Source organism: Artibeus jamaicensis, unplaced genomic scaffold, assembly GCF_021234435.1.
Source record: "Artibeus jamaicensis isolate MK-2021 breed Jamaican fruit bat unplaced genomic scaffold, CSHL_Jam_final contig_786, whole genome shotgun sequence".
Classification (NCBI taxonomy): domain Eukaryota; kingdom Metazoa; phylum Chordata; class Mammalia; order Chiroptera; family Phyllostomidae; genus Artibeus; species Artibeus jamaicensis.
The window spans coordinates 3,980,308-3,991,589 of record NW_026521971.1 but is presented as its reverse complement, the minus strand read 5'-3'; the positions used below and the strand labels follow the sequence as shown (position 1 = coordinate 3,991,589).

Here is an 11,282-nt window from a genome sequence, read left to right as displayed (position 1 = left end):
TATTCACACTTTTAAAATGTGTATTTTTCCCATGTTTAACAGCTCATGTAAAAAAACTGAAGCACTGAACTACAAATATTTGGTAATAAAATATGTAAGTCCCTCAAAAATCTATAAATAAGAGTTTATAAAATCACATAGATTTGCCTTTTCCTCTAAAAAAAGTACTGAGCAGCACGAGCCAGGGCACCTGGCTCTGCTCTCCCAGCAGCCACAGCGCCTGGGCCACCCCCCCTCGGCCCCTTGCACACTCCACCCCCACAGGGCAAATCGACCGTGTCTGCCTTTCCCGGGCCCACAGGGCCAGCCAGGAACCAGTTTCAGAGAGTTCACCTTGTAACAAACGTGCCCACAGGGTTCCTCGGACTGGACGCTGGGGTGGGGTGGGGCGTGAACTTTCTGGCCTCTGAAGTGAGGGGGGTTACAAAGATGACCCCCATTAAATCCTACCACAATAACCCTTCAAGGGATTAACACATGTTCCTTGGATAAATATAAACAGGGGTGGGCAAAAGTAGGTCTACAGTTTTGAGAACACGAAACACGGAGTTTATTCTTGTATTATATTTATTTATCACTTACTGTTCTCATTTGTATTATTTCCCCACGAATAACTATAAACCTCCCTCTGCCCACCCTGTATACATTTTTAATTTGCATTCTAAGCTCATTAATAAGTACATTCCTGAGTTCCTTCACAGGATGCTGTTATCACAATTTTAATTTTTTTATTTTTTAAATATTTTATTTTTTAAAAGATTTTATTTATTTATTTTTAGAGAGATGGGAAGAGAGGGAGAGTAACATCAATGTGTAGCTGCCTCTCAGACACCCCCCCCCTCGCCCACTGGGGAACCGGGCATGTGCCCTGACCAGGAATTGAACCAGCGACCCCTTGGTTCACAGGCTGGCACTCAGCTGAGCCACAGCAGCCAGGGCTAGACTTTATTTATTTTTAGAGAGGCGAAGGGAAGGACAAAGAGAATGAGAGAAACATCCGTGTGTGAGAGAAACACCAATTCACTGCTTCTTGCACATGCCCAGCAGGGGACCTGGCCAGCAACCAGGAATGTGCCTGGAGACCTTTCAGTCTGAAGGCCCAAAGTGCCACACAAGCCAGGGCTACAATTTTTAAATAACAGACAACTTTCTATTCCATTTCACTCCTGTCCGTGACGCACACAGTAATAGAGCTCATTACTGAATAACACCCAAGTAGCTTGTAGCTCAGTGGCTGTGGAGCTTCAGTTCAGAGGTCACAACAAGCAAATGGTGAAAAAAAATGACCCTTGGTTGCTCCTTAACTCTGAAACTCAAATAATGACCTGGTAAGTTGGTCACTTATGATTGCGAATCCTTCTATTGTCCCACCTTTCTCCCACCTTTCTAGAAACCAGGGACAACACACTTGTTCTCTCCCTTCAACTCCCTTCAGCGAGATAGCTCAGCCAATTTTTGCGACTTTGTAATCTAATTAACTGCGTAATAACAGCAGCTAAAGGTCAAATTCGTAAGAATTGTTACAGATGGTTAAAACCCTCTATCTACAGAGTTCTTCATTATTTTTCTGTCTCACAACTATTTCCCAACACAACATATGGGTAAAGTCACCAGGTTCACCTGAACTTCTGGGTCAGCAAATGTATAAATGCTCCCACATCTCAATTTCTGGTCTTTATGAATGAGCGCTCTCTCGCTCTCTCTCTCAGATGGCATTATTAATGTAATTACGTAGGTCGGTCTGTGTTATATAGGTGATTTAGATATAATGAAAAATACCTCAGACTCAAATGTAAATCCTTTTGTATTTAGCATTGATTTGACAAAACATGGTCTATAAAGTTGAACTTAAATTTACAGCTTAATTTGTTCATTAATCACCTCCAAAATATAATGCACCTGAGAGGTATATAAGATTTTTACATGCATTTTGAAAGATATCACATAGAAGTAGCTGCTTTTTCAATAAACTTGGCCAGTTTCACGTCTCTCTTGGTCAGCTGACCGCAGTCGTGCGAGGTGAGAGTTATCTGGACCTAAGAAAGAGAGAGAAGCAGTTTTTAAACCCCTGACCTGTGATTTACAGTTTTCTCTTTTGGGGGTTCAGAAATCAATCTATATTCCAATGTTCATATTTAAGAACTGAAGAGATTAAATGGTTTAGAAAACATGAATAAGCATAGCATTTCCAAAGCCCAGCAAACTCTGGGGGCGCAGCCTGCTTCAGGCTGGGCCCAGAGGCTGTCCAGGCATAAAAAGGTTCCCTCATACGAAGGGCCACTGAGCTGCCAGAATCTCAAATCTTGTCTCTTGGGAACAAAAGAAGAGACTGAGGTTCCCGTTGAACTCCCATTACTTTAATTACACCCACTATTTTCAAGCCACTGAGAAAAACCAAGCTATCAAATGTAGTATCTCAGCAAGGTTAAAAAAGCTCATTTCTGAATTAGGGAAGTGAGGTGGGGGTGGGATGAAGGAACAGGTTCTTGGTCCTTGACAAATCAATTAAAAGGCAAAAGCAAAGTTATGGGCAAAGAGAGGCAACTGTGAAAGAAAAGTTTATGCTGATACCTGCATGATCCGAATTACCCCAATAAATCACAAAAATATGAAATGTTCTTTTTATTCACAGAAGACTTTCAAAGAGAAAAAAGAACCCAGAAATCTAGATTATAAGACATTCTAAATGTATGACCATAAAGGCAAGGACATTCAGGGGGGGCTGATTCTTCTCATTGTGTCCCCTTAAAACTGCTTGAGGAAGTCTTCTCACCTTGCTCTTTGTCCCAGACGAGAAGGTCGGTTCCCGCTGGGGATACTGCACTGAATAAACCATTATGAATCATCATTATTCAAAGTGCGGTTCTTGAGCATATTTATATCAATGCAAATAAATAAGGCCATAGCTTTCTTATTTGCTACCTTTTGTCTCAATAATTTAATTTAAGAGGGTTTAAAATTTATTCTGCATGGCTGATATTTAAGTTTAATTCAGGAGCCTAATATAGCCCAACTTTCATATTAGTTTCAATAGAAGACAAATATGAAAATACAGGGTTTAGTCACTGTTCTCAAGCAGGTCCAAAATTCTGTTACTAAATTGCAATAATACAGAGATTCTGAGGAAAAAAAGAATACTTTCCTAAGCACAATGACACTTCGCTGCACAGGATGACATGGGGCAAAGAAGTTTCTTGAACTCCTTAATTAAGGTGATCCCAAAATAAGGCAATTTCATTACCTTGTTGTATGCATTGAACCATTCCGGGTGATGATTCATCTTCTCGGCTTGTAGAGCAACTCGGGACATGAAGCCAAATGCCTGCAGAAGACGAAGTCGAAAGTGATTCCTGACGCTGCCCTCTGCCCTGGACCCGAGAGAGACCCCAGAGCACTCCAACCAGATAAAGGCGCGGCCAGGACCCTTAGGGAAGCCTGGAGAAACCGAATCCGAAAGGGACTGCTCTCTGCAGAGCCTGGGTAGCGGCGTAGCAGGACCGTGACCTGCTGCTCCGTGGTGAAAACAATCAGGCTCAAATAAACAAAGCAGGAAATTGGTCTCACCCAGTGACCTGTCTGGACTGTTTAATTGTCCTCAGGACTAGACTCTCCAAAATAGCCCGGGAATAATTTCCCTCCACCCCAGTGCCGGGCCCAGATCTCAGCAGCCCCTTCTCTCCCAGCACTGCTCCTTTTGTTTTCAGCGACGGGGCTGCTCCTGAAGGCGTCAACGTTGGAATGTCTTCTGAGTGTGTCCTAAGCCAAAGCGCTGGTAGAAATGAACCACTTCCCTGCTCCATCTCTCAGGCAGGACAGGAGGGGATGAAGGGCTACTCGTATGGAAACCCAGGATGAGCAGGAAGACTGGCTTGCCCGCTCCGGGTCCTTTTGCCATCGCCCAGCATTGCCGCTCGGAGGAGAAAGGGCCCCGCCTCTCGGCAGAGGGCTCAGGGTGTAGGGGGGCACGGAGCGCTGTCTTCGTACCACAGGGAACTGCAGACCTAATTTTGTTAAGCAGAAGGCAAATTTGTCCTGAGCAGAAAAAAGACTTTTTTGCCTGCTTTCAAATTTTTCTGAGGGCTACTGCGAACAATAGGAGAGTCTGACTCTGTTGTGCCCCGAAGGCAGAAACAGTGGGTGAGACTCCAAGGTGAGGTCACATCGATCACGGTTACAGCAGAATTCACAGGGCAGTCCTCACTGCAGCCACAGAAATAAATACTTTATTTTATCACAACATCCAGAAAAATCAATCTAATGTGAGTTGTGTTGTTTCTGGACCAACAAATGAGAGCAGAGCTCATTTCCAAGTTAACGGTGGGGAATAAATATGGAAGATGCTACTTGAAATAATTTTTGTCATCCACAATGGTTCCTATCTCCGAATCCACTTTATTAAAGATAAAAATGTCCATCTTGACATTTAAGGCCTAAAGGCTTTTCCCTGTTAGAAAAAGGAAGGAAATTCGAGCAGAACCATTTAACCACGCACAAAGCCATCAGTGGGAAGGCAATATTCACTCTCCAGCCCCTTTCGCTGCACACAGTTCCCCCCATTATCCCCACAGTTTAGCCTTCCGTCCCCAGCGGTCCACCACAGTCTGAAAATATTAAATGGAAAATTCCAGAAATAAACAATTCATAAGTTTTAAATTGTGCACCACTCGGACTGCCGTGATGAAATCTCACACTGTCTCCCTCCTTCCTGCCCAGGACACAAACTGTCTCTTTGTCCAGCACATCCCCACTGTGCACACTTCCCGCCCTTGGTCCCCTAGCAGCCGTCGGGCCGTCAGATGGGTTACCAGAGTGAGGGAGAGGCCACATTCACATCGCCTCCATGACAGCATATTGTTACAATCGTTCTGTTTTACTGGCAGTTATGTTGTTAGCCTCTTACTGATTAAACTTTCTAAACTAAACGCTACAGAGGTACATGTGTGCAGGAAAAAATAGCATACGTGGGGTTCAGTCCTACCTGCAGCTCCAGACACCCGCTGGGGTCCTGGCACGTGCTGCCCACAGATAAGGGGGACGCTGCAGTCTGACTCTCTAGACTGTGTGAGGGGAAGGGACAAGTCTAATGGAAGGTCTGTTTTAACTATTCAAACACAGAGTTAACCTATATTACATGGTGTATAGTGAGAATTTTTACTGTCTGTCTATGATGCCTTATTCTTGTTTAGCTCTAGAAGACTTACAAGACTAATCTTCACCTCTGAGACAGTAGTCCAGTTGTCAAGGGCATGTGTTCTGAGTCCTGGATTCAAACCCTAACTCTACTACTGAAATGTCACATAATTTAATTCCAAGCCTCAGTTTTCTCATTGGTAAGATGGGGATGATAATAAAACACTCATGCAACCATTCTACGAGACAATGAGACGGGGCATAGAAAAGCACGAGGAACAGCACTAGGCACAGAGTGAGAGAACCATAGTGGCAGCACTGCTATTGCTCCTGCTTCCCGTCAAACCTCACAAAACAATGACAGGTGACGAGCCCTCCCGGAGCCCCGAGAATCCCAGATTCCAGCGGCTGTGATCCCAGAAAGCAGCCGCTCCTCTCCCCGTGTGCCAGAACGAGAGGCTGACACACAGATGACACACTGTGGGATAGCGCTGTGGTGCACACTTACTGGGGGAAGAGTTTAATGACCACAAACGAGGCAGCCAGTCCGTCACTGCCCAAGCTCTTAAGCCCTGTGGCCAAAATGTCTTTGAACCATGTTATCCTAAAAGGTCCAAGTGGTGCTTAGAATCCCTTACCATTTCCCAAGAGCTGCATGGACCAAATGGGTGACCTGAACATGGGCTCACGCGCTCCTCCAGTCTCCAACTGCATGCGCGCTAAGTGTCAGCAGGACGGCGAAACCTGTGTCATCAGAGATGTGATGCAACAGAACACCCACACCCGAAGAGGCACGCTGACCAAAGGAAAGCATCTACCACATCTATATACACCGTAAACAGGAGGGCTCATCCAAAGGCCCTCTAAGTTGGTGTTTTCCTCGGCTTTATACATTTCCCTCAACTGTCACCTGATGTTCGCATTTAATAAAATATCACCAAGCCTAATAAACCATTTACACAAGATTTACTCCTACCTCCCCCTTAGGGAGAGAACACACGAACTGCTCTGGGGACAAGGGGGCAATTCCACAGCCCTCCTTCCACAGAACAAACCAAATAATCCCCAAAATATTTATCTTTGAATCCACAAATTAAAAACATCCGTAACAATACACATTCAAATTAAAGTAGAATTTCTGCAAAAAAAGTTATATGAGTGGATAAGAGAAGAAAAAAGTAAAACCTCAAAAGGGAATTCTAATTATCTGAAACATAATAAAGAAGGAATATGACTCAACAGCAAACTTGGCAGATGATGAAGAGCATCTGTCCCTCCTTTCTAAGACTTTTTACAGCCCCACCTACTTGTTTCCCAGGATGCCAGTTGGAATTTAAAGGGCCTGAACTAGCTAAAAGCACAGACTTTCTAAAATCATTCCATAAAGATCTAGTCACCATGTTGTATAGCAACTGTAATCAAAAATAAAAATTATTTTTAAAAATAAGGCTGCAAATGGCCCAAGGCCAAAGAGACACCACTAACTACCCAGTAAGAAAAACAGAAATGAGAAAAAGGGCTAAATAAAGCAGAAATCAACAGAAGTTTATAAGATTAGAAAACAATTCAGAAGACAAAGTAGATTTAACATATAGATGATTATTATTGAGAACAAGAAAACCAGAAAAATTAGAAATGTAATTCAAGAAAAATGTTCAGAAATATAAGACTTAAATCTCCAGATGGTAAGAATTCAATCATGTACATACAACCATTGAAGGAAACAAAAATCCTTTGAAGAAAAAAAAAGATCTATTCACCTATAGGGATGAAAAGAATCCAATTGACTTCAACCTTCCACACAGCGATATTCAACACAGAAGTCAGAGAAGCAACACTTATCAAGAATTTAGGAAATGTGCTCTGGCTAGTGTGGCTCAGTGGAATGAGCACCAGCCTGCAAACCGAAAGGTCACCAGGTCAATTCCCTGTCAGGGCACAGGCATGGGTTGAGAGCTAGGCACCCAGTTCGGGGCATGTGAGAGGCAACCAACTGATGTTTCTCTTGCACACTGATGTTTCTCTCCCTCTCTTTCTTCCTCCCTTCCCCTCTCTGAAAATAAATAAATAAAAGTTTAAAAAAAACAATTTAGGAAAGTGCAGAAAATTTTATACCTAGCTAAACTGTTGTTCAAAATTAATGCAAGAGAGAAAATTTTTAATGCAATAATTCGGGGAATAATTCCCATTCATCCTTATTAAGTAAATTTTTATTTAAAAAGAATGAAATAGCGCTGGCTGGTATGGCTCACTGGGTTGGGTGCCAGCCTGTGAACCAAAGGGTCACAGGTTCAATCCCCAGTCAGGGCACATGCCTGGATTGTGGGCCAGGTCCCCAGTTGGAGGCACTTGAAAGGCAACCACACATTAATGTTCCTCTCCCACTCTTTCTCTCCCTTTTCCCCTCTCCAAAAATAAATAATAAAATTAAAAAATGTTTAAATTAAAAAAAGAATGAAATATAAGTAGCTAAGAGATGCATGGAGAAACCATACCAAAGGTACTGACAGTAAGCAATAAATTCACTCAGCTCTAGGAAAACACAAAAAAAACTGTGGGGATTATAATCACAGAATAAAATATAAGAGTTCTAAACTATTAAAGGGACTGAAGGAAAAAGGGAAAGAAATGGAGAAGGTAGATGAAAGTTTTAAAAAGTCCTGAAAGCTGAAATATCAAATGTTACAGATATAAGTATAAAGGTATAAAATATAAGTAACAAAACTAAAATAATACGAACTAAAATTGTATGATAAAGGGAAAATAGAAGTATAATTCTGATATTGCTTAGTGGAGAGACTACTATATGAAGAAATGCCATCTAAACAAATAAAGAATTAAGTTTGCTATGTAAAATCATAGGTATAATAGTATCCACTAGAAGAACCAAAATGAAAATAAAAACATTTACAACTAAGTGAAGAAAAACACACTTAAAATGAAGCAAAGAAAACACAATCCAAACCATGATTTAAAGGAGAATATTGGCTCTGTAATATTTTATAAAACCAAACATCTTTTCAACTAAAGAGCCTAAATCCAACCAATTAAAACAGCAAACTTTACAATGCATCACAAAGCAAAACCCAACCACTAAAAAATAAAAGGGCACAGCCAATGTAAAAAACATTTTTTAAAAGAAATCATAAGGGTAATTTACAATTATAAAGCATATCCACAATAAAGATTAAATCATTGTTGAGTATTTATACTACAAATAACAAAATGCCAAAATTGATGAAAATTGATGAAATGACAGAAAATAAGGACAAATAGAAACATGCAGATTTAGAAACTTTAATTCACATCTCTTAATCCAGGGCCGATTAAGCGAACTATGGACTACTTAAACACATAGTTTAAAAGGTAGACCTAATCAATATATTTTATACTCCAGTCCTGGCTGGATTGAGCACAGGCCTGAGAACTAAGGGATTGTGGTTTGATTCCCAGTCAGGGCACATGCCTGGGTTGCAGGCCAGTTCCCAGCCGGGGACGCACAAGAGACAACCATACATTGATATTTCTCTCTCTCTCTCTTTCCCTTCTCCTCTAAAGATAAATAAATAAAATTTATATATATATATATATATATATATATATATATATACACACACACATATATATATAATGCTCTAAAAACTGAGAATATATCTTTAAAAATATTTATCAAACATTCACAGAGAGTGATCATATATGAGCCCACAAAGAAAATCTGAATACATTCCAAAAAGTAGAAATAGTACTGACAACATTCTCTGATAAAATTAAAAGCAAAACTAGGTCCCAAAAGCAGCAAAATATTACACGGGAATTTTTTTTAATCTTTCTTTTAAAAATCTGGAGTCAAAATAAAACCCCAAAAATCTTGAATCAAAGAAGACACCAAAACTGAAAAAGAAATTAATAATGTAATAAGTACTATATATAGGATACATCTAAATAGCAATAATTAGAGTAAATACTTTAAATACTTAAATTACCTTAAATTAATGAACACGAGAAAATAAAAATAAATAAATTAAGCCATGGCCTGTGTGGCTCACTTGGTTGGAGCACGGTCCCATGCACAAAAACGTCGCAGGTTCAATTCCCACCTCAGAGCACATACCTAGGTTGCAGGTTTGATCCCCGGTCAGGGCAAGGACAGGAGGCTACCGTTCGAAGTTTCTCACTCACACTGATGTCTCTATCTCTGTCTTTTTCTTTCTTCCCTTTCCCCTCTAAAGATCAGTGAATATATCAAAAGGGAGGGAGGGAAGGAGGAAGGAAGGACTCAATCAAGAAGGTAAATAAATAACAACAAAATAAACTTAAGGAGGAGAACAGGAAAGAATATATGAGAAAAGCAGATGTAAATCAGTTAGAAAAAATAGTAGAATAAATCAAAGGCTGTATCTGAAAAAATTATACAGTAGAAAACTGGTTACTTCATCTAAAAAAACAAAGACTAAACAAAAGAAGAAATAAGAATAGGGAAGTACTAGAGATAAAAGAAATTTTAAGCAAATAAAAAGTTTACTCGAATTGTAAAACTTAGGTAAAATAGTCCCCTGAGAAATAAAAATTATCAAAACTGACCGCAGACGAGAAAAACATCCGAACAACTGCACATTATGAAAGAGAAGGGTGTCTGAAGGTGACAGCAGAAGGCGGCAGTCCCCAGTCATCTCACAGAGGGTTCTGCCGAACCTTTTAGTAAGTTAACTCCAACACTAACGGAACTGTTTCAAAGCACAGAAAAAGAAGACCATTTCCAAGTTCTACTTATAAACAATCATAACACTGTCTCCAAATTCTCACAGAGATAACCTACAATTATAAAACTATAAATTAATCTCATACTTATTGAAATATTAATAAACAAAACCTAGCAATACACTGAAAGGACAAAATGCCATGAGCAGAGAGAATTTGTGTTTTTTTTAAGATTTATTTATTTTTAGAGAGAAGGGAAGGGAGGGAGAAAATGGGAGAGAAACATCCATGTGTGGTTGCCTCTTGAATGCCCCCTACTGGAGCCCTGGCCTGCAATCCAGGCATGTGCCCTGACTGGGAATCAAACTGGTGACCCTTTGGTTCACAAGTCAGCACTCAGTCCACTAAGCCACACCAGCCAAGGCGAGTAAATAGGATTTACTATGAGAATGCAAGGATGGTTCAATATTAGGGAATATATTGATATAACATCACATTAATCAAGAATTCATAATTTCTATAAATTCTGAAAAGATATATTATAAATTCAATATTTATTATGTATTAAAATTATTAATGAGGTAAGATTACATGAACCCCTCCTTAAATAATTAGAATATATCCTCAGTATCATTCTTAATAGGAAAACACCAGAAGAATTCCCATTAAAGCGAAGAATAAAACAAAGCCAAAAATATTCAACATCCTCTTAATGTAAACTACTAATTAGAAAGTACACTGGAAGAAAAGACCCCACCTAAAATGGTACCAAAGATTATTTAGTAGTAAACTTAATAAGAAATATATAAACAAATTCCATATGCAGAAAACTTTAAACCACTACTAAAAAATAGATAACTCTTATTACATTAAATTTTTTTCTGTATGGTAATAAAAAGCAAACAACAAATTAAAAGACACACAACAAACTGTATTTGCAAATTAAAACTAAGTTGTAGGTCAATTATATCTCAATAAAGCTGGGGGGAACTAAGTTAAACCTATCAGTTTGGTAAGGATCAAAGAGTTTGATGACATCCTATTGGTGAAGACATAGGAAAAACGGCACTCTTGTGCATTGTTGGTGAATACAAATTACTAATGGTCGCTATGGAAGAGAATTTGACAATATCTGTCAAAATTTTAAATGACCATGCCCTTAGGGGAAAAAAATGCCCATGCCTTTCGGCCCAACGATCCCACCTCTGGGAATTTGTATGCAAACATACTCAAACATAAGTTACAAGAATGGCCGCTGCAGCACAGCTGCTACTAGCCATGGACTTGAGAGAGCCAAATGCGCATCAAGAGGGACCTGATTAAATACACATATTATGGTACATTTTTACACTGGAATACCATGCAGCCACTAAAAAGGAGGAGGAAACTGTTTATCCTGACATGAAAAGACCTCCAAGATACATAACTAAATAAACAGCTTATGAATTGTATAA

At 39.8% G+C, this 11,282-nt stretch overlaps 1 protein-coding gene across 5 annotated transcripts in view; it reads right to left on the bottom strand.

The window, feature by feature from the left end:
• Positions 1–1,786: 1,786 nt before the first annotated feature.
• The window catches only part of PCBD2 (pterin-4 alpha-carbinolamine dehydratase 2), a 60,384-nt gene continuing 50,888 nt past the window's right edge, over positions 1,787–11,282 (bottom strand). For 4 of the 5 annotated variants that reach the window (XM_037138417.2, XM_037138418.2, XM_037138419.2 and 1 more), the window contains 2 exons: positions 3,242–3,322; positions 1,787–2,036 (listed from right to left, as the gene is read on the bottom strand). In XM_037138417.2, coding sequence (XP_036994312.2) covers positions 1,941–2,036; positions 3,242–3,322 — 177 coding nt within the window. In that variant the 3' untranslated portion in view covers positions 1,787–1,940. Of the gene's footprint in view, positions 2,037–2,773; positions 2,824–3,241; positions 3,323–11,282 lie in introns of all 5 variants that reach the window. The other variant, XM_053672737.1, reaches the window with a different exon arrangement.